General features: G+C 46.3%; 1 protein-coding gene across 2 annotated transcripts; it reads left to right on the plus strand.

The window, feature by feature from the left end:
• The first annotated feature begins 4,834 nt into the window (after positions 1-4,834).
• Positions 4,835-13,396, plus strand: RTN4RL2 (reticulon 4 receptor like 2). Of its 2 annotated transcripts, none has more exons than XM_039341185.1 (3): positions 4,835-4,941; positions 10,039-10,514; positions 11,527-13,396. In XM_039341185.1, the coding sequence occupies exons 1-3, from the start codon at positions 4,911-4,913 to the stop codon at positions 12,346-12,348; spliced, it is 1,329 nt and encodes a 442-aa protein (XP_039197119.1). In that variant the 5' UTR covers positions 4,835-4,910; the 3' UTR covers positions 12,349-13,396. The 2 variants fall into 2 exon arrangements, with proteins under 2 accessions (XP_039197119.1, XP_039197120.1); XM_039341186.1 differs by lacking the exon at positions 4,835-4,941 and adding an exon at positions 5,680-7,727.
• The last annotated feature ends 9,802 nt before the right edge of the window (positions 13,397-23,198 follow it).

A 23,198-nucleotide genomic window follows, 5' to 3' on the forward strand; every position in this document is an offset into this window, starting at 1 on the left:
TTGACAACTTCTGGGGCGGAATGGCCTGCTCAACCAGGCAAAGTGAGACTGTGGACCCGGGACGGATTGCAAAGGGTCTTTTGGAGTGGGAATCACAGTTCTTCAGATGTGGTTAGACTCCCGTTCCCGGCAACCCCAAGCAGCCTGAGCCACGGCGGTGAGTGTTGGAATTCCGGCACACCTGGAGTGCTACTGCAAGGAATAAGCATCTGAGCGCGCCTGGCCCACCCTGCCTGTGGGGGTAGAAGCGGGAGAGGAATGGGGATGGCGGCGGGGGGAGGGGCAGGAGCAGCGGGCTGCCCCGCTTCCGAGGGCCCAGCTTGGTTGTGGGCCCACTGAAGGCTGGGAGCACCCCCCCCCCTCCTCGAGCGAGCCGCACATGGCCAGCCAAGCGGATGACGGCCCCCCTGAGTCAGCCTGAGCTACCGCCCGCCACCGCCCACCCGCACCCCTCGCCGTCTGTCTCTCCATCTTGTGATATTTCACTCCGGAGGCAGCGAGGCAAACAAACGCGGCGCCAGATTGTGCAGAAGAGCCCTTCCCAGCCCTCCCGAGGCTCTCGAGAGTTCCTCACCGGCGCTTGTTGGCGGGGTCGCGAATTCGCGCCCTCCCCAGCCGAGAGGTGTGCGCGTGCGTTCCCGGGGCCCCAGACTTGCCCCCCTCCTCCGTAGCCCTGTCAATCAGAGACGCTCGTCCCTATAAATGACAGTCGCGGCCCACTCCGCTGTATTGGGAGATGAGGTCATTTACACCCCGAGTTCTTCCTCTCCCCCTTTCCCACCCCTCCGCTGCTTAATGCAGATTATGAGGATCCTGCGTGTACATTCTGTCACCCGAATTGGAGGAAAGAAAGAAAACAAAAAAGAAACCTGGCGCGTTCCGAGTTAGCATAACTAAAGCTGTTCGTCGTGGGCTGGTTTTTGGTCAGAAGCGAACGCTTTTGTAAAGCCTGAAATGTGGGTTTTGCCCGGATTTCAAGTCTATGGAAATTCTGACGGGCGGTGGGCAGGCTGGCTTTTGGGCGGGTGTTGCCACCCAAACCGACCAAATCCGCAAATCCTCCCTCCTCTGAAGCAACATAAAATACATGGGAAGTGTCCGTCGCTTCCAGTCACGTCACTGCTTTTACTTTTAGGCTACGCTTACAGTTGTACTTTTCGCCTTTGACCAGGCCTGCATGTCCCATTGAAGTTAGCGAGATTTGCCAGTGAGTAAACCAACCACTAATCCTAAATCCAGGGTTACACAGGAATAAATCGGAGTTCCACGGACCCTAATCCCAGGTTTCCTGCTTGTCACATTAATAATAGGGAACACACAGGCTTCGGTTCAAGTTGTTAATCTTGGCAACTATGGTCAGAAAGTGGAGATGGGAAGGAAGCGAATGGGAATGGGAAATGGAGTAGTTTGCTGGATCGGTGTCCTCCGGATTGATGGGCTGACTGACTCCCATCCTTCCCAGCCCAGTAGCCTGGGGCTGTGATAAGCCATTTTAGCGTCTGCAGAGCGCCTCTTCTCCCAGCACCACCCCTGCCAAGTCAATTCAGATGCTCCCTTTTCCTCTACAGAAGGGGCTGATCTGAGATGACTGAAGGCTCAAAGCAATCAAAAGAGAGGGGTCCTGTTGGGTTGCCCTCTCCTCACCTCAAAAGGGGATTGGGACTAGGGTTTGGGGTACCTCTACTCCAACCTTCAAAATGGAGGGCATCAGGTTGCCCAACCTCACTCAAGTTCAGTTCCAGTTTAAATAACCTAAGGGCTCACTCTTTTCTCCACCCTTCGTGCACTTCCACTGACCTCACGGACTCCAAGTCCCGAAGACCACAGCCCAGCCTTTGCTCCCCTGCAGCTTTCCTTTGGGATGGGCAAGCTTCCCCTCCCACCTTGTGTCTCTTCACACACACACACCCACTCACCCCTCTCCACGATGGAACTTGGCAAGTGAATTGGCCCGGAATGATCACACACTAAATGATGATGATGATGATGATAAGGAGGAGGAGGAGGAGGAGGAGGAGGAGGAGGAGGAGGAGGAGGAGGAGGAGGAGGAGGAGGAGGAGGAGGGTGTGTGAGCACTATTTCCTTTCCTGGGAGAGCAGAGATTATTGGCAGGGGAGTGTTGGCAAAATTTTCCACCAGCTGGTGCCTATTCCAGGTTATCATTTGCTGCTGCTTCTTTTTTACCTCCTCTTTTCTGAGGCTTCTTCTACAGCTTGGGTGTTTCATTTATTTATTTTGAGTAACTGGCTTTTTCTAGTTAATAGCTTTCAGATCCTCTTTGCCAGTGCTGTCATTTCTCAGAGAATTGTGAAACCTGGCTAATTTGTAATTTAGCATATTGTGTGAATCCTATTGTGGGATAGTTTAACTATGGTTAATTAAGTCATGTTATGTCTATATATCAGGGACTTCTCCTAGAAATACACTGTGGACACTGAACCACAAAGCAACTAATTGCATTTTAGCCTAGCATATTATGCCAACATAATCTTCCCAGTTTAGCCTAGAAAGTGAGATAATTCAGTAACCCATGTTTGACTAACCATGGCTAAAAGTGTCTCATAAACTCAGGCTTCCTCTTTTCCTGTGGTATCTCATAGAGGAAACTCAGCTCTTCCTATCTCAAGTGTCAAAAGCGGATAATGCAGGACCTTTCCATGAATAATTCGGTTCAACCTGGATCAGGGAAGAGAGAGCAAGCCTAATGATTTTTTTTTCCCCCCAAACTGGGACTCATCCACCTCCCACCGTGTGCTTCTTTCTATTTGGCTAAAATATGATCCCTTATATCAGTGTTTCTCAACCTTGACAATTTTAAGGCAGAATCCCGCAAGAGGAAGCGTTGCACTGCAACCCAGCGCTCGCTCCACGAAAAAGTTATGCCTGGGCATCGGGGTTGTCCATCGGCAGGGCGAGCCTTTGCTTTCTGGATAGGCAGGTCTTTGACAGCTGATGCCAGGAGAAGCCCCTCCCTCGCTCCTTCTTCCTTCATAAACCAACCGCTATAGGAATTTCTAGCAGAGAAGTAGAGAAACACGTCCTGAAGAGAAACACACCTATTCTGGGCAGGAATCCCACTGGGTTTTCTTCCCATAAGAAAGCGAGGATCGCGCGCTGCAAGTGAATATTATCGGATGTGGAACTTCAATGCGAAAAGTTGCGAGCAACCAACTGGAAGCGAATGGAAACAGAGCGTTTCCTCGCATTTTCAGGAGGCCCCCGGGTTTCACATTAGAGGGGAACACGCAGCTCTCCCGAAGCTGTATATAGATCGACAACTCCCAGCAGTCTCCATCAAAATGGCCAGTGGGAAGGCGGTCTTCCTCGGGAGCTGTCCTTCAGCACCATCCGGAGGGCCCAGGAGGGTCCACCTACCGCACGGAACTGCTCTGCTCCTCTCTGCAAAACGACCACGCATTTTTTTTAAAAAAAAAATTTCTACTTTAGTAACTCTAGAATTTTAGCTACAATCCTTCATCGCTTCGGTCTTCTGGCAATGGAAGTAGGAAGGACCAGGAGGAGGCGTTCTGCAAATAGCCCTCCTCGGGAAAGCGGAACCTTTCATTCCCATTTATCTAATTGTAATACATCGCTAGCTCTGGTTGCTCCAACTCCAACTCACATCCGATGCCAGTGTTCTCAAAGATATAATCTTTCATTTCGGTGGGACAAGCGGGAGTCTGTGCGATGTAGGGGAGGTATTCACGCACTTGCCTCATTTTCCCAGCTGAGATTTCTCACCACATTGAACGCCCCTCCTCCTCATTTTCACTTGGCCTTTGCCAGGAAAAGTTTCCGGGCCGTCCCCCTTCCTAAGAGCCTGGCTAAAACTTGAATTCAGAGCACACCCACTTCAAGTCTTCGCTTCTCCCGATCGACGGAACCCCGCTTTTTGGAGCAGTGAAACAGGTGTGCTTGAGGCGCATGCTCAGATTTTTCTACTGCATCTCAAGGATCCCTTAACTTTTAGTTAATCAGCCCATTCAGCAACGACATTAAGTCCCACTGAGGCGCGAGGCAATGACTCCGGCTAGCAGGATTGCAATTTCCGAAATCGATCGGGTTTATTTCTAGCCAGTGCTGAAACGATAGACTGAGATGCCAATGCCTGACTGAATTGATCCGGATTAATAAATGCCGAAGGCCAAAAGGTTGTGTATACGCGCCGTTCCTTTCTGCTTTTGGCAAAAGGGCAGGGAATTCAACCCACCCGGGGCCCAGACGCGATGACGCCTGAAAGGAGGGGCGAGGCGCGTGGGCTGGAGGAGGGCTCACCGCAGGGCGGGCGGCGGGCGGACCGGCGAGCTAGCGCGCCGGTGGCCTATTCGGGAGTGGGCGAGGAGGGCCCTCCCGTTCTGGAAAGGGTTAAGGCAGCGGCGGAGAGGGCGGAGCCCGGGCCGGCCCCGAGAATAAGGCGCCGCCGCCTGCCTCCCTCCCCTCCCTTTCGCGGTGTGTCGGCTGAGCCGCGGAGGTGCGCCTAGCCAGCTCGAGCCAATGTTCCCGGTCGGCTCCCCCGAGATGGAACCTCCGTCCGGCAGTTCCCGCCGGAGAAACGGAGGGTAAAGGAACTCATGGTCGGTCCCGGCCGGCCATGAGTTCCCGCGGGTGGCGCTGAGATTGTGAAGAACTGAGCCGACGACGAGCGGTTGGTCTGCGCTTCGTCCGGCAGGAGCCTCGCTAGGGGAGACTCGGAACGATTCCGCCAGGAATTCGACCGACCACGAGCTCCCCCGCCGCGCCCCTCCCTGTCTCCGCCTCCTCCTCCTCCTCCTCCTCTCTTCCTCCTCCTCCTCCTCCTGCTCTCTCGGTCTCTTCATTCTTCTCCGGAGCTTCTGCCGCCCCTCTTTTTTTTTTTTTTTTTTTTCCTGACTCTTCTGCTGCCACTCCGTCCGCTAGATCTGCCTGGCACCATGCTGCTCCGTCTAGGATCCACTCTGTACGGTAAGGGAGAGCCGGGTCCGCTCCGGCTACCGCGTCCGGGGCAGGTGGCTTTTTCGGGGCGAGGAGTTGGATCGGTTCGGTTTGCTGGAGAGGGAGAGACAGCGTGGAGCGGGAAAGCGGCGGGACCTGGCGTGGGGGGGAGGAAAAGGGGGGGGCTGTTTAGCGCCGCGAAAGAGCTGGCGGGGAGCCTGGCGAATGGATCGAGTTGGGGCAGGAACGGGGAGCCCTTCTAGCCCTTGTCAGAGCCGCTGGGAGGAGGCGGGCGCCTCTCGAGAGGGAAGATCCTCCCTGCCCCATCGGAGCCTGCCCAGCCTCCTGCCCCCGGTGCGCTCAGCGGGAAACCTCCGGGCGCTGTTTTCAGACGAGAGCTGCGGGCCTCGGGCGGAAGGGCCGTTCTGAAAGCACGGCGGAGCCCGGATCCGGTCTCTGCCGTCACACGGCAGGAGCTCGACCGCAGCGGGAGCAAAGCGCGGGAGGGGGGAGGCAGGGCAGGGCAGGGCAGGGCCGGGCCTCGGGTTCTCCTTTCTCCGCCTCAGCTGCGTAGATCCAGAGGCGGAGGGAGAACTCGCCCGCCGCCGTGGATCGCCTCTAAAGCCTCGCCGAGCCTGCGAGAGAGAGCGAGGGTGCAGGGTGGCTCGCGCCGAGAAAGTGAAGTGTGCATTCTTAAAAGTAATATTGGAGGATGGGGTGGGGGGGGGAGCACTTCTTAGCAGCATTGAGAGAGAGCCGGTGGGGATCTCAGGCTGTGTTTATGTAGGAAATCTTCCCTGTGATGGGTTTCCTAGTTCAGAAAGATGCTCTGCATCGCTTAATTCATTAAAAAAAAAAGGCCAAAGAGTACAGAGTAAGGCAGAAGCCAAGGAAAGGAAAGTGCTGCAAATGCATTGACAGCCATTGCCTGGACAGTATGTAAGCCCATTAGCGGCCATAGGGAGGACCAGAGTTTAAAGATACAATACACGAGCCCACCTGGAGGAAAGATTCAATTTTGTGCTCAGCTCCGTTCCTTGCCTTTTATAGCCTGGTCTTCAATGGGTTACACAACAACAGGCAGCTGCTTATTTGAGGGGTGACAAATTATGGACGCAAAAAGAGTTTGGCTTCATTCACGTCACCAGCCATGTCACTCCTGCTTCTGCCAGCCTCTCTCTCTCAAAAGCACCACCTTTATCCTCATGCCTGAGTTATCATTTTTGCTTTCACACCAGTCAGATGAAGAACAGAGGTTCAGCTCTGACCCACTTGGTGCCAGAGTCCTCTGCCGCAGGCTGTACTGAAACCAGTAGATGCCTCAGCTACTTATGTTGATCTTTTCAGGATGGACTTTGTTGATTCACTGGGCCTAGTGTGATTTCTAAAGGGATTTTGCTAAAGTTGAGCATAACTGTTTGGGTTGTCCACTGAAGGATCCATTTGGATATTGAGAAATCTTTCACAACTTCAGGAAACATTAATAGCAACACTCCAGAAAATGGATTTTAAAGTCCTGACAACTGTTAAGTTTTCTTCAGAGACCCGAGGGACTTGAGGGTTCCCTTGAAAATGGAATAATAAGCGATAGCTAAAATCTTTCTTTGCATTTTTTTTTCAAGTGACCCATTGCTCACTTTGGTGCATCACTCTTTTCTATAGAGAGAGAGAGACCTGATCTGGCCCATCAGCCTCCAGCTGCTGATGTTGTCACTGTAAAAAGGTTGTAGGCAATGAATGGTGGCAAAGAATAGAAGTGCAGTGGTGTGAATGAAAATTCTTCATTGTTAAAGAAGGTTCTAGTGTTAAGATGGAAGAACGCCTCATCCCTGGCTCATTATCACATACAGCCACTGGCACATATTGAATTCTGATCTGGCATCAACTAAAAAAAAAAAAAAACCAAAAAAACCTCCAGGATGAAGGAAATGTTGCCGGGAAGAATGACAGGGATGAGTTCAAAGCCAGGATTTAGGAATGCAAGGAAAGCAATAAAAATATTTAAAGACCCTTTAAGTATAGTCAGGATTTTCAGAATGAAACCTGCAGATACCAGAAGGAATTCCTTCAGGAAGATGAAGACAAACCCAAGCGTGGCAGGTAAAGAACCAGTCTCATTTCATCACAGATTATTAAATAGGGGAGAACGAAAGGAGAGGGGGGGGGATGTGAGTAACCTCTTTCTCCTATTCTATACATTAACCTGATCTTTGGGGAAACACTGTTAGAATGCAGGACAACATGGACAGGCTGATTCCTTTCCTTTCCTCTCCATTTAACAGTGCTATTTTCTACAATAAGTATGCCCGGCCAGATGATGGTTACTTTTATGTAGTTAGGAAGTCCTTTTGTAGAATTTGAACATTTGCTAATCCTCTCCTTCTTCCTTGGGTTAGCAAACGCATCTGCTAGAGTTTATTTTACTCCTACATCTCGGGATATAAATGGAGCCAATGGAAGTGCGCACAGTTATCACCTACTCGTGTCGATGGACCTCTATGATACTAATTTTGTAACTCTTTCTAGTTTGTCAAGCACATAGCCCCAATTCCCTCCCATTGGAGTGTTGCATTGTTCCTAAGGTGTCTAATTGAGATACAGAACTACACACCTGGCTCCAGTTAGCAACTTAAGCAGTTTTGCTCCAGAGTCTTCTCCCTTCCATTCAATTGACCTTCAATTGTTTGCTTGCCAGGATGTGCTTGGCTTCCTGAAGGATAAACAATTGTGTGTGGAGTCCTTGCATTTGGGACACCTGGAGTTGGAGGTGAGGAGGATTCCTCTGTCAGAAGCTGCTGCTTCCTCTTCATGACAGAGTGAGTTTGTTCCTGCTGCCTTTTGCATGGAGTTGTAATTCATCATAGCAATGTGGCTAAAAGCTAGAAGAGGCTGAAGGGCTTGTTTTAACATGACTTGCAAACTCTAATCATCTTACGAGGTTAATGAGTGAAATTTTTCTTCTGAGGATCAAGGATTTTTATCTCTACAAAAGCAGTTTCCGGGCAAATGCATAATGCACACATTAAGGCCTATCTTGGCTTGTATAAGGATTACAGGACATCCACGATCAGAATTAGAGTTGAGAGCAGGACCATCCCTTATATGGTGCGTTAGAAACAGATCAGTAGCATCACTTTTCAATCCAATGGACTCTGCTTGAACCGGTCTGATTATCTTAATTTTTGTTTTGTGTTGAGGAACTCCAGGAAGACATTTTTGAGTGACCACTAAGACAGCAATGGGATGGAGCCTTAAAAATGAATTGTGAACGGGCCATCTCAAATGCCTATAAAATATTATAGGAAATAAAATAATGTGGGCCTATTTGGGTCACAAGGAAGCAGGAGGGGTCATCAGCATCTGCTCCAGTGGATCTATAGATGCTTTTCACCCAGAGGATGGCCAGAGAGCTTTTATGGGGAGAAAGGAGAAGCTTCCCATTTCTTCCCCTCCTCTTTTTTCAGCCCAAGCTCCAGCGAAAGCCACAGGCCTGAATTATGGATGAGACTCCTTGGGTTACAGCCGTTGCTTGCATCGCACCAGAGAAGAGTCCAGAGATAGTCAACATTAACCGTGCAGCTCCCTTCCCCAGGCTCAAGAGAAAGGCTTTGTTTCTCTCCCAGGCTGTCTTTTCCCTGGAGGGAAAACCGGCCTGCCGTTATTAGAGGAAATGGCTATCATCCACACGGTGTCTGTGAAGATTTCTTTCCACTCGGTTAACATATGAGAAGGGAGGTGGTTTCAAGAGGAGTGGGGTGGGGTGGGGGGGAGAGAAACAGAGAAGCAGATTCTCTCCCCTTATCACAGTGCCGGGGCAGTGGCGTCTTACTTTGGTGGCAGTCAGCAGCTGGCAGGAGAGCTCCCTTTGGCCTAGTGTTCGTACCGCCTGGCTCCTCTGGCATGTTGCTTCTACTGTAACTGGGTCATTGTAAAACCCGAGCTTACAGTTTTGCCGCACAACAAGGGGAAGAAGGATAAGTACAGAATAGATGGAGCCCTTTTGAGGGCCAGGCTGAGGGGCTGCCAGCTTATGCCTTGCCAGGTAAGAATTCCCTTTTTCAGGCCTCCCATTTCAGCTGAATTCTGCCAGCAGAAAGAGGAGAGTCGCCATATCCATTTCAAGGGAAATAGCCTAAAAACGAAGTAGAGACAATGCTTCAGCCCTCCCTCCCTCCCTCCCTCTCCCAATGGAATCCCTACTCCTGGAGTAGCTGCGAGCCATCACACTCCATCAGTGGGAGCTTTTTCCCCACAGAATAGAAGGATTAAAAATAAAAGGGCATGTAATACGTGTGTCTTGCTGAAGGAACTTTCCCGCAGTTTGAAGCTGAGGGTGCTGAACTCAGAACAGGGCTGAGTTCAGATCTCCAGTTCTGGTTTGAAAAGCTCCTGCTTTTGTGGGGTGCTTTTCAGAAAGGGATGGGAGGCTGGAAGGAAGTGGGAAGAGAAGAGGACTTGCGTGGAGGTGGTGTGAACTACTGAAACAGCATTGGCAGCTTGTGTTACTCGTTCATCACGTCACACCACCCACGCACATGCATACAGAGGTAGGGAACCATGCACACGTGCACGGGGAGTGCTCATGTGAGACCATCTGTGAATAGACATGCATGGCCAAACCTTTGCTTGGCTTGCCTGGCGAAGTGCATACACAGGCGTGCTTTCTCACGTGGGATTATGCCTCGCATGTTTGCCAGCTTTGTAAATCTCACGGTTGAGTATGTTTCTCTCTACAGCCAAGCTCTTAGAAAATGGGGTTGGAGGGGGGGCAGCGGCTTTGGCTCCCTTGCAATTCAATTAAAACAGTAGTCAGTACTCAGAGGCCAAAGGTAAGAGCTGGAATATGTAATTGGCAACAGATTTTTAAAAAATATCTACAAAAAGGAAGTTGTCTAGAGTACAATGTTGCCAATCTATTCTGATCGCTTAAAATTTCATTGAAAACTTAATAATTGAGCCCACTGGAGTGTATTTAATGGAGCTACTATAATGAGATAATACCATGTACCATTTAGATAGCTTTCTCATATGATCAATGAATGAAGGGGAATGAGCACTGTGATGCTATTCCACCTTCACAGATTCCTGGGGAAGCAAAGAGCCTTAATCCGTGTTCTTCTCTTGCAGGCTTGGCTCCTACCTTCCTCCTGCTGTTGACCTTGCCCTTTGGCTCTTCCATGTGTCCCATGCTTTGCACCTGCTACTTTTCCCCACCCACCGTGAGCTGCCAGGCTAATAACTTCTCCTCTGTGCCACGGATACTGCCCCCGAATGCCCAGCGCCTCTTTCTACAAAACAACCTGATTGGGACCCTGAGACCTGGAATGTTTGGGCCCAGCCTCATCACCTTGTGGCTCTACTCCAACAATATCTCTTCCATCCAGCCTGGCACTTTTCGACATCTCCAGGTTCTGGAGGAGCTGGATCTGGGGGACAACCGCCATTTGCGCACCCTTGAACCCGATACTTTCCGTGGACTTGAGCGGCTGCAGTCTTTGCACCTTTATCGCTGTCAGCTGAGCAGCCTCCCAAACACTATCTTCCGCAATCTTTACAGCCTCCAATACCTCTATCTTCAGGAAAACAACCTGCTTTGCCTACAGGTGAGCAATCTGCTGAATCTGGCCTAGCATGGGCAGGGTTGGGAAATCTTTTCTCAGGCAGAAGGCCAAACTCCAAAATACATATGCATAACTGATTAAAAGACAGGGGCAGGATCAAGGCAGAAAGTCATGAAGGGAACGCCGCCCTGAAAGGAACTATATGCAGCCCGTGAGCCATAAATTATCCTGCTCCACTCTAGAAGGCAGTGGGGCAGAGAGAAGTGATCCTCCTTCCCTTATGGTTATCCTTCCCCACCTGCAAGATGTTGGACTCTTGCAAAAATGAGCTTGGCTTTTGCCCAAAAAGTTTCTGAAACTATGTAGCTGGGAAGTGTGTGTGTGTGTGTGGGGGGGGGAATGGAATCTGAAGAAAATGTGGCTTCTGGGTGTTGAGTAAAATAGGTGGGAAGAGAGCTAATTTGGCAGAGCGGGGGGGGGGGGAAATGACATGAGGGATTTATTTCGTAAGAATAATATGAAAATTATTTAATGTTTGAAATATCTCCCAAGAGTCTAATACCCCCTCCCAATTTTTCCTGAAAACTGGCAAAGAACTGGTGTGGCTCTCAAGCTTCATCTTCTTGCCGGATCATCCCGAAAGGCCCAGGCCCAGGCCCTGCCAGCGGCTCACTCTAAAACCACACACCTATCCGGCTGCAGGCGCTGTGGCTTAAGAGTGGAGAAACTGCAGTCTGGCCCTGCAGCAGTAAAAATGCATTTACAGATTATGCCTTACTCAGTTGGAGGAGACAATGTTGGTTGTATGTGGAGGGAGAACGTTTCTCTCTTGTGCTAGGGGACATTAAAGAACGAGGATCGATGTAATAAAAATATGTCAAGCTCCCATGCGACAGGAGACTGAAGCAGGGTGGAAGCTGGGGAAAGTTGGCTGAAAAGTCTGGGATGTGGGGCCATAAATGTGAGTTCGCAGTGTTTCAGGGATAGGAGAGGCCACTCAGGTGAGCCATTTTACGAAAGCAGAATTTCACAGCGTTCGTTCTTTATTTCCCAGGACGACCTTTTTGTGGATTTAGCTAATCTGAGCCACCTTTTTCTGCATGGGAACAAAATTTGGAAGCTCTCAGAGAACGTCTTCCGTGGCCTGTCTGGATTAGACCGCCTGTTGCTGCACCGGAATCACCTGCACACAATCCCTACGTGGGCTTTTCGTGATTTGGGCAAGCTTACCATTCTATATTTGTTCAACAATAGCCTGACAACTGTGTCTGGAGAAACCCTCTCAGATTTGCCCTCCCTGGAGTTTCTGCGCCTCAACAACAATCCCTGGGCCTGTGACTGCCGTGCCTACTCCCTCTGGTCCTGGTTCCAGCGCACGCAGGTCTCCATCTCAGACGTCATATGCGCCTCTCCTGCAGAACGCAAGGGACATGACATGCGCTATCTGAACGAAGCAGTCTTTCAAGGCTGCCCTCCAACCAACCATCATCCTATTGAGTTTGACTGGAGCTGTATGCCTGAATGGGAGAGTGGACCAGCTCACCCCCATCCTCACCCCCGCCCCCGCCCTCACCCCCATCCACACCCTCACCCTCACCCCAATGGCTCATCTAATCATCTCTATGGCCTTGGAGGATCCCCTCCTGCCGATCCTTCCTCTTTCTATAGGGATGTTCCAGCCAATGACATCCAGAGCTCCAAGTATGATCCACCTACAGAAGATGACCATTGGGGGAGTTATGGTAATGGAGAAGGAAGCCAACTGAAAAATGGATGCCTAGGAACTTCTTGTTCTTCTCTGGACTCTGGAGCAATCAGGATTGGCTTCCGGTCATTTCTCCTTGCCTGTCTATTCATTCTGTTGGAACTTTCATAGTTTTGACAATGGAGGTGGTTATTCTACTGATTGCTAGTAGAGTCTTTTGAGACTGCGGGAGGCTGGATCCCTACCCAGCACTTAGCTGAGGCCAAAGTGATTCACCTTCACCCTAACCCAGGGGTAAAGGAAGACTGACTAGGTCTGTTACTGCTGCTGCTTTCTGGCCAATTGTGAGACTTGAAGCCACTTTCTATGTGGCACCGGTTATATTTTATGAACATATGGCAAGGGCAATCCATTTTTTTATTTTTAGAGTGTTGCAAAACTCTCCTAATAGAGACGTTCCTTAAATCCTACTGCTTCTCGAGTGTAGAAGGAGCCTTCTGTGGTCTCCATATCCTCTACAGGGCAAGGATCTCTTCTGTGCATGAGAAGTAACTATGGATGAGGACCTCTTTTTTCAGAGCCTCAACTCTTTTAACAATATCCTTTCATGCATATAAGTGCCTGCTCTGTCTCATAGGATAGGACCCCTCAACTAAAGGATACCGTGTCCTCTTCCAGAACTAAAGAACATAATCAAAATTTGGGGCTCTGATCACTCTTGACTTCTTATTATCTGGTGTGTGTTTTTTAATTATTTGAGGGGACCCCAGGGGAGCAATTCACACACTTAATTGTAATGTTGATCATCTTAATTGATAGGAGTGTGATGATGAAAGTTTGCTCCACTGGCTATTGAAACCGGAAATTGTTGGATGACTCAAGTAGATCAGCTTCTCAGTAATCCATATCCAATACCCTTAACAATGGGTTTCGGCACTAACAAGCAGTTAGTTCAAACCTGCCTTCCCCAATTCAGTGACATCCAGACAACTTGAAATAAAACTCCCAACATCTTCAGCCAGCATGATCATTGGTTATATCTACTTGGTTCGATAGGAAGTATGAGCAAACATAAGAAGGCACCAAGCTGGAGAAGGCTGGATTTAACGATTTTTGCAGTCCCTTCACTTCTGTAATTAAATCTTTAGAGAAAGGTTGCAATCAGATGATAAATTCATGTGAATTGATCTTTATTCATAAAAAATGGTCTTAATTTTGATGGGTGTGACTTTCCTCTGGTGCCTCCATGTCTCCCCTTTTACCACAATGGTCAGTTAGAAAATTATTAAACTATTTTGATATGGGTGGAACAACTTAGTCACTCAAACAAATGAACAATGTAATGCACAACAATTCACTGTTTTGTGAACTAAGCTGCTTAAACATTCTATCCTGGTTAATAACCCAGAAAGTAGCTTGAAAGGAAAGCATCTTTCCTATCCACATTTTCCCCACTACCCATTCTTGTATTGGTATCAGCTGAAATACCTTCCCATCCAGTCCAATGCCCTTGGTCTGCTGAAAAAAAAATCACAGTGAAGTTACCTGGGCTTTTCACTTATTCAAAACACACATTATTGCAACTATTTTTCCTGAGATCAAGACTGTAACCGAGCTTTGCCAAAGGATACACACTCTAAAAAGAACCCACATGAGCCTGACTCCCTGATGTACACTTCTATAATGCAAATGGTTCCTGCAGTTATGTGTTTACTTTGTGAAATGGTATGCCTAAAAATAATGTAGTCATTGAAGCCAGCTTCAACTGAAGAGATTCTGGAGATTTCTGACCAGACTATTTCTAAGTGTGCTAGAAATTGGTCAGCAAATAAGTTAGTATAACTGTGGTGGCAGACTTAGATTGAAATTGTCCCCCCCCCCCCCACATTATCAGATCAAACTACTAAATGAGTAGCCTAATTATGCTGCCTTTGAACACAAATATTTCAGTGGTTTACATAATACAGAACGCAACAATTAAAATGCCTTAATTTTAAAGCTTTGGTCACCCTTAATTTGCCCTTTGGGGAAGAAGTTGTTGGGAGTGCTGGGAACACAGACATTCCTTGGCCAGTCCCATGGCAGCCATGGGGGGAAAAAAACCAATACTCTCCTGGAAGTGTGTTGCAAAATGTTAGGTCTAGTTGGAAAAGAAGAAGGATAGAGTCTAGTGCAGTGGTTCTCAACCTTTTTAATGCCGCGACCCCCAACCAGTCGTAAGTCGAGGACTACTCGACGGGTTGTAAGTTGAGGACTACTCAACTGGTGCAGCACTGTTTGCAGAATGGGACTTTTGGCGGGCTCAGCAGGGCAGAGACAGCCTGGACAATTCCTATTGGCTTTTGAAAGCCAATAGAATTAGACTCTATTCAAGAGAGTATATTCTATTGGCTTTCAAAAGCCAATAGAATAAAAGGAAGTAGCACAGCTAAGGAAAAGGGGAAAAAATGATGGACTGCATTGTTTGGTGACCCCCGTGAAATGGTCGTTCGACCCCAAATGGGGTCCCTACCCACAGATTAAGAACCACTGGTCTAGTGTGAGATTAAGTCGGTAGAAGCAGCATGGAAGACCTTCACTCAGAGTCTTAAAAATAACATCTTCAAAACCAGCCCACTCGTTATGGTGTCAGGTGGAAATATGCCATCTGAATAAGATGGAAAGCCATTGCAAGGATCCCTATGAGTGTTAGCCAAGATTCAGAGTTGTAAGTGGCGCTAGTGTTCATTTTTCAGGTCATTCAGTTATTCTTTCTTTCATAGAAGAAAACATTCTCCAGGGCCAATGCAGAGCCTTGTCTAGCGTAGGACTGATCATAAAATGATGTTCAGAATACAGTGGTACCTTGTACTCAACTGCTTTGAATTTGGTACTCAACGCATTTTGACACAAAACTTTTGTTTGGTACTCAACGCACAAGCTAGAACCTGTCGGTATTGGCTGCCTTTTGACTCACTACATTACTCCTTATGGGGAAAAAATTGTTTGGTACTCATCATTTTTGGTACTCATTGTGCCCCCAGAACCAATTAACAATGAGTACCAAGGTACCACTGTAATGTTTTTTTTTACTCCTGATCTCTTGTTTTCTGGTTATGCAGAATTCTTTCTGGGACCCACATATTAAAAAATATACAGGAATATTGTTCTCATTCTAAAGAAGAAAGTCTGTCACCAATAATTCAAATGGAACAGAAATTGTCCTTTAAATGAGTTGTTACTTTGAAAATGTTCTGTGTTGGCACGTCTCATACAGTTTTTTCTTTTGTTTTAAAATTTGTTTTGCTTGATTTATTTTGTTTATTTGCCTTTACTTTTTGGCAACACAATATATTAAAAAAACATTTTTTTTCTATTTCTTTCCTTCTCTGTGTTTGCCAACAGGAAGAGAGTCTAAATCCAACATCCTATCTGCTCTATGAGATTTGTTCTGAGTTTTCAAAATATGCTGCAGCTTAGTGTGTTTTGCGAAGAGATCCAGTGCTTTCTAAAATAAATAGAGCCCTGACCTATGGATCTAGAGGGATCTGCTGGTTTTATGGCTGGCACCAGGGTTTCTGGTGCTTTATCATCTTCCGGGGACTGCAAAGTGTGGCAGAGCGGGAAGGCTGGAAAGGGCCTTTTTCAGCATGTGGAAAAGGGCAGAGTTGTTGGCACTTGGGCTGAAATGGCAGGAAGAGCATGTATCCTCCTAGTCTAAGGGCGGCTTTCTTAATTTAACTTCACACAAGGGAGAGAGAGGAGAGCTGGAAGAGAGAGCTATTTTTAGCCCTTGTCTGCTAGTAGTCAGTTAAATGTGAGCATACAGGTGCAGGGTGTCTCTTTGCATGCTCACGGACATATCTACATATATGCTTCAGGCTGCGGGCAAGAGTTAACCAGAGAGCAGATTATTACCAGGATTTTAGAAATGGGAGAGGGAGGAGAACGGAGGTTGGTCGGGGAGGGTTGTGTGTAGGCAGGATGATCTGCAGAATTACTCCACAGTGTTGGGGAGGGGGTTATGCTGGGAATGAGTGGGTCAGCTGAAGTTAGGGTTAATTGGCAGGGGGTTGCACACTAAGGCCAAGGCTGCAGTAAGGGCCATGCTGAGCTGTGAATCGGGAGGAAAGTGCCATTAAATCTGCCAGCAAGACTCCAGCAGGCTGAGTCTTTCCAGGTCAGGTAATTATCCTTGTGAAATATTCATGACCCCTTATCCCAGCTGCTATTTCAGAGCAGCAGGGGGAGAGAGATTGGGATGTGAGAATGAAAGCTCCAGAAGATATACAGGCACACACCTACCTCACAGCACGAATCTTTACAAATTACACACATCCCAGGGCTTCCAGCCCATCCTTTCTCTTCCATGCACACAAACATCCGCAACTTGTGCACACATGGTTTCATGTTCCCAGAGACGTTTTAAGGTTGTGGATATGAAACCTGGGCATATCCTAATTAATCCTCGCCCTTTCTCCCTCTCCTATTGTACCTGCTTGTGTGACCAGCTGCTATGTAAATTGGAATAGCCAAGCTCAGAATTTCCCAAACAACAATAACAACAACAAAAGTGCCTTCCTAGGAATCTGTCCATTTTCCCCAACCTGGCACAGCTGGGCTGAGAGTGGCATGGGCTGAGACTGTCAGGTCTCGGGCAATGCTTGGTTGGGCAAGGCCAATCTAAGTCAATAATGGTCTATGCAAAAGTTATTGGGAATTTGCTCTCTCCGCCAACCATAGCCATCCATTTTCTTTTCCTCCATTTGTTTTGGTTGTAAGCTTTTAATTCTCTGTTAAGTGAGTAGCAAATCTGTAGTAAGGCAGATCACACATGGATTAGAACTGCTGAGATAGTAATTCAGAATAACTGAACAACAGAGTTGGAATGGACCTCAGCGGTCTTCTAGGTCCAGCCTCCTGATCAAGTAGGAGACCCTAGACCATTTCAGACAAATGATTGTCCAATCTATTCTTAAAAGCCTCCAGTGATGGAGCACCCACAACTCTGAAGGCAAGCTGTTCCACTGTTTCATTGTTCTCATTGTCAGAAATTTCTCATTAGTCATTCATTATGACCCAAATAGTCGTAGAACAGCAGAAGGCAGAAGGGAGCTCAGTTCTTCTCTATTCCATTCTTTCCCCATATGGAATGTCTATGCAAGTGCATTCCAGACCCAGACTGTTTTACTTTCCATCTTCCTATGCATCTCATCCCCATATCTTTGCTCCAGGGATGTAGAGGTAAGAGAGCTATTGATAAACTTCAATAGTTCCTCTATGTGTGAATTTTTGATATCTCTCTTTCTGGGTAGTTGTCCCACTCCTACATTCCTTGAAAGTCATGTTTCCTCGTTCATTTCATATTAATATGCATGTCTGAGATGCATGGGAAAATATAGCTTATATCCTCTGTATACCGTATGCTTGGGACAGGAAAATTTGGATCTTTGGTGTACAAAGGAGGATGCATTTTTCTAAGTGCTCCATTTGCACCATCCCACATCAGCTTTACAAAATCCTTGCAACCAACCCTGGATTATGCCTAGTTTCTAGCGAAGGTATGAAGTCTCCCTTTGACAGATGGGATATGATGAAATACGAGATATGAAGGATTGCCTGGTGCTGTGTCTCTACAATAAACGTACATCTTCTCCTGAAATAATCTGTAAAGAGAGCTTAGCCCATATCTTGTAGATCTGCTTATTCATGAATTTGTACAGACTTCTGGACATCAGAGCCATTCATACAGCACTGCTTTCTTCTTAGGTGAACCACACCAAGGCCTCCAATGCATGAATTCAAGCCATCCTTAATTCTAATGCACAAAGACAGAATTTATCTGACATGGATGTCAGCTTCTTTAAAAACTCAGATTTCTTTTTATGGAAACCTTTGGTGGTGCAATCTTTAAAACCATATTAGAAGCCTGTGCAAGCCTGGAGAAAGCCAGAGGCACAGAGTGAAAGTGTTCTGATCCAGCATTGTGGCTACTACTAGAGTTCAAACAGTGCCAAAGAAGTAGTCAGTCAGATTTACTAACATCAAATAACTTACTCAAAGAACAAGCTGTATTATCTTGGTATACAGTGTAATCTTGGGGATATGCAATGTACACATGATCTTATTGACTGCCTATGCCCCTTCTATAAAAGAAACCAGCTCCAAACACTTCAAAAGGAAACAGTGAATATAGAAAGGCTTATAGGGCAGTGATCAGCTCTTGCACTGTTTGCGCTTAGATGCTAGCAGAAAGAGGGAGAAAAAAAGCACAGGAGATAAAGTTGTGTTTGCTCTGTGGCCCACTGAAAAAGCATTAACAGTTCATGAATTAACTAGTCTCTCTTTCTCTGAAGACTGGGGCAATGTCCCTAAGCAAAATGTTGATAAAGGAGTTGAAACTACTGTTAATTCTTAATTTTTCTAAATGAATATGCATGAATATGATGAAATGCAGATCCCAACTCCAGAGTCAACTTTTTGGCTCCAGAGTGAGAAAAGGCTACTGGCGTCCTTTACCCACAAGGGCACCTAGAATCAGCCAGGAGTACTGGGCCATTTTATGCATTCATACCCTTAACTCGGCCCTTTGGAGGGCTGTGGTAATGAATTTGCAAGGTCACCATCGCTGGAGTGAGTTATTTCTGAGCATTTTGTGGAGGAGGGTATTAAAGGCTCACTAAATTTCCTGGATCAATCAAGAGCTGCATACCAAAGATATTTGGGTTTTAGGTGGCGAAGTGCCATCGTGGAAAGCTTTCTTAAGCAAGGCCTGGCATGGCAAGAAATTAAACAGAGCCAGGTGTTCTAGCCGTAAAGCTATATTTTCCCTTCCTTGCCCTACTAGGATCAATGTAAGTAGCTTGCACTGGCCTTGCCAAGGACTTGCATTAAGGTGGACACGAGCGGCATTAAAAGCCACAAGCACCATTATTCAGGAATGATTCAGGATCACCCAGAAGAGTGCTGCTTGTCCTGTTCTTTAAGGCTACAATCCTGTGCCCTTGTTAAAGCTGACCTGAATTTGGCAGAATGCACTTCGAAATAAGGTCGCAGATGATCAACTTACAAAGAAACTTCCCAAATTGCAAAAATGCTACTGTGCCAATAGTGCCATTTCATTGGCAAACGTGTATTGATCAAGCAATTTTATCACCATAACTGGATTTGAACCGATAAGCCAAAAGCAAAACAACAACAAAAATTGTTTGTATTACCTGTATGAATTAAAGTAGGGTGCTTTCAATGTAGAAAAGTAAACGGGGTTTAAGTATAAGACTTGCTAAAGCCAGGAATTAATTGGAAACTAAGCTCACTCTAGCAATGTATGAAAATAACTATTAATATATAATTGGGTAGACATCTGAATCTGAGTTTAGTGCTGTGGAAAATGCACATTCTGTAGATAATAATAATGATGGTGGTGGTGGTGATGGTGTTGATGATGATGATGATGGAAGGGACCTTGGAGGTCATCTATTCTAATCCCAAGCTCAGGCAGGAAACCCTATACCATTTCAAACAAATGGCTGAAATGTCTCTTCTTAAAAACTTCCAGTGTTGGAGCATTCACCGCTTCTGGAGGCAGGTTGTTCCATTAATTAATTGTTTAACTGTCAGGAAGTTTCTCCTTAGTTCTAGGTTGCTTCTCTCCTTGCTTAGTTTCCACCCATTGCTTCTTGTTCTGCCTTCAGGTGCTTTGGAGAATAGTTTGACTCCTTCTTCTTTGTGGCAGCCCCTGAGATATTGGAATACTGCTATCATGTCCCCCCTCATCCTTCTCTTCGTTAAACTGGACATACACAATTCCAGCAACCGTTCCTTATATGTTTTAGCCTCTGCTCCCCTGATCATCTTTGTTGGTCTTCTCTGTACTCTTTCTAGAGTCTCAACATCTTTTTTACATCATGGTGACCAAAATTGGATGCAGTATTCCAAGTGTGGCCTTACCAAGGCATTGAAGAGTGGTAATAATACTTCACGTGATCTTGATTCTATCCCTCTGTTAATGCAGCCTAGCACTGTGTTGGCTTTTTTGGCAGCTGCAGCACACTGCTGGCTCATATTTAAGTGATTGCCCACTAGGACTCCGAGAGCCCTCTCACAGTTGCTACTATTGAGCAAGGTACCACCTATATTATACCTGTACATTTGTTTTTTCTTGCCTAAATGTAGAACTTTACTTTTTTCACCACTGAATTTCATTTTGTTAGATAACGCCCGTTGTTCAAGTCTGTCAAGATCTTTCTGTATCTTAGGCCTATCTTCTGAAGTGTTGGCTAGTCCTGCCAGCTTGATGTCATCTGCAAATTTGATGAGTTCCCCATATATCCCCTCGTCCAAATCGTTGATGTTAAAGAGCACTGGGAGGAGAAGGAGAAGGTTTAGAGCAGGTGCGCTTAACCTGTGGCCCATGGGCTGCATGCAATCCTGGACAACTAGTAATGCAGTGCCATCAGATACCATAAAATAAAGGAGGTTTTGTATATTTACAAAATGTAAATTTATATACATTGACAATATTATATATTTTATATGTAGCCCAAGACAATTTTCATTCAATGCAGCCCAAGCAAGCCAAAAGGTTGGATAACCATGGTTTAGAGATTGTTGATTGCATCAGTGAACTTCGATTACTAAATACTCTTCAGATATGTTGGAGATACAATTCCTTGTATTTGCAGCACTCGTGACTCTTGGCTATGATGCCTAGGAATTCTAAGAGTTCTGTTCCCAGCACATCTGGAGGACTCTGAGTTGGAAAGGTTAATCCTACAGCAAATGATAGATTCAAATGAAAGAGGGCAGCTTTACGGACCATTTTAAGGAATGTATTATCTTCATGAAACAAAAATGCCGCATCAATTTGAACGAGCAAGTTGTGTTTTCAGAATGGAACCAACATTCGCTTACCCAGCATTTTCTTTTCTCGAATGAAAGACGAAAGGTGAAAAGTCAAGAACACGTTTCAAAATCTGATTCTTGAAGTAGTGAACAAGTGCCTCTCCACCAAATAACCAAAAATAAAAAAAATGTATGAAGATATAGCTGTCATGTTGCCTCACCCCACAACAAATGGTGAACTTGATGCTCTCTAAAAGAATTGAACTACAATTTCTATGATCATACTGGCCAGGATAAATTGAACGTTTATCCATTTAACAAGACTATTCTTATTTCTCTCATAAAGTGGCAGAAAGAGAAAAGGGGGGGGGGAGTATTGTGAATTTCTGTTGTTTGGAGACAGCAAAGTCATTTGTAAAATGGATATCCCTACCTCTCAGTAATGACCTTCCCTTTCGCCAAATCACTGAGCTTTATCGTAAATGGGATTTGTTTCAGCTGCAGCTGAAAACACTTCTGGTTCAGTTCCAGTTTAAACCAATGCCACTTTGGTAGAGCCAGAACAAACTAAGGAGTCTCTTTTCTACTGAAAAGCTGCAGCACTGGACCCTGTAAGGAGAGGCCTTACTACAGCCTTTCTGCATTGGATCTGATTGTGCAGTTAACAACTCAAAATCAGACATGCAGGAGTCACCGAGTGATATGCTCCTTAAACTATTTTGTCCCATTCTTTGGGAAGATGGTCCACATAAAAAAAAGAGCACAGGTGTGATAAAATAGACCTCATAATAACAAAGCAATGCTATCATTACAGCTAAAAAGAAAAAGGAAAGAAATTTGCACATCCTCACAATAGGAAGAATATTATGAGTAGGTTTTGGAGACCTTTTTGACTCTGGTCTGCAGGCTTGACAAGCATTAAGAAAGACCGTAAATCACAGAAACCCTCACCCTTGAAGTTAAAATGCAAAGGGAAGGCTCTGTCCAAATTGTGCCAACAGCTTGGTTTTCAGCAGGTAAGGTCAAAAGAACTTGTCGGGTCCAGGTGAGGAATCAAGGTTTCCAGAGAGGATCCCACAGTTTGGAGACAAGACACAGAGTGCATAAATTCACAAAATAATCCGTGGCAGGCAATGTTTCTGTGCCGTGCCTAGTGTGTTCAGTAGGACTTAAATAAAGAGCTCCCAGCTTGCATCGAAACATATCAAATTCAGCACTCACAATGAAAGCCGGGCTACCTAGGAACAATAGTTTACCCCAAATAGAGCATCCTGTCTAAGGGTCTTCTCCAGGCGATGGAGCACCGTGTTTTCTGCTTTTCCATGTGGCAGCTGTGGTATTCCTACGGTATCGGTCAAATAGCCGTGACTCTGGTTGCAGTCTCCAAAATTAAGACAGGAACCCTAGGAATGGCTCTACCCCACTACTGACGCCCACTTCTGATTTTCCAGCATGAGACAGAGATGGTATCTCATCTGGTTGGCCTTCCTCCTTGGAAAATGATAGATATGCCCACAATATAACACTTCTGTGGAATGACTTCTGTGAACCACCTCTGGAGAAAATCACCTCCACTTTGCTACTAACAGTGTGATTGTCCTCTTCCTCTGGATCCAGTCTGTTCCAGCGCCAAATTGGAGAGCTTGAGGCAATTATAGGATGTTGCCACCCCTTTGGTAGGATCAGAGGGGACAATAAAGGAGGCACCACTGCCCCATCAAAGAGAAGGTAGACCCTGAGCAGGAGCCTCATGGCACTGACTTGGGTATCAGCTCTGCATATGGTCTCCATTGAGAAGGGAGAAACTTAGCGATTGGTTCCTTTGCCTTCCTCATCTAATTGGCATTCCTGCCAGCACACAGCATGGCTTCCATCTGCTAATGGGGGTCTATAGTCCTGAAACAGCAGGTCTCAGTCATGCTTGCTGTTCCCCCACTCTTCAAAATGCCTGGACATCTGGACAAAATTAAATATAGACAAATTTCCCAGGCTCTATTTTTTTTTGTATCTTTGATGCTCTTTCTGATTGGTACCAAAGACTGTACAATCAAGAATTTTTGTTTATACATTATAAAATTGCACTCATAAGCTTGATATGAATCGCATGTTCCCTTCTCCTTGTTATAATTATTTTTTCCTTCCCTGTTGCTATTTAGTTCAACCAACTTTTAAAAAAAAAACCTTTAAAAAAAAATCAT

Source organism: Crotalus tigris, unplaced genomic scaffold (assembly GCF_016545835.1).
Source record: "Crotalus tigris isolate CLP2741 ecotype Arizona unplaced genomic scaffold, ASM1654583v1 scf7180000017764.6130737, whole genome shotgun sequence".
Lineage (NCBI taxonomy): Eukaryota > Metazoa > Chordata > Lepidosauria > Squamata > Viperidae > Crotalus > Crotalus tigris.

Excerpts from the sequence above, each read along its gene's own strand:
- RTN4RL2 (XM_039341185.1), top strand. The coding sequence starts at position 4,911 with ATGCTGCTCCGTCTAGGATCCACTCTGTACG. Across the intron at positions 4,942-10,038 it reads TCTAGGATCCACTCTGTACG|GCTTGGCTCCTACCTTCCTC; the intron begins GTAAGGGAGAGC and ends CTTCTCTTGCAG. Across the intron at positions 10,515-11,526 it reads ACAACCTGCTTTGCCTACAG|GACGACCTTTTTGTGGATTT; the intron begins GTGAGCAATCTG and ends TTTATTTCCCAG.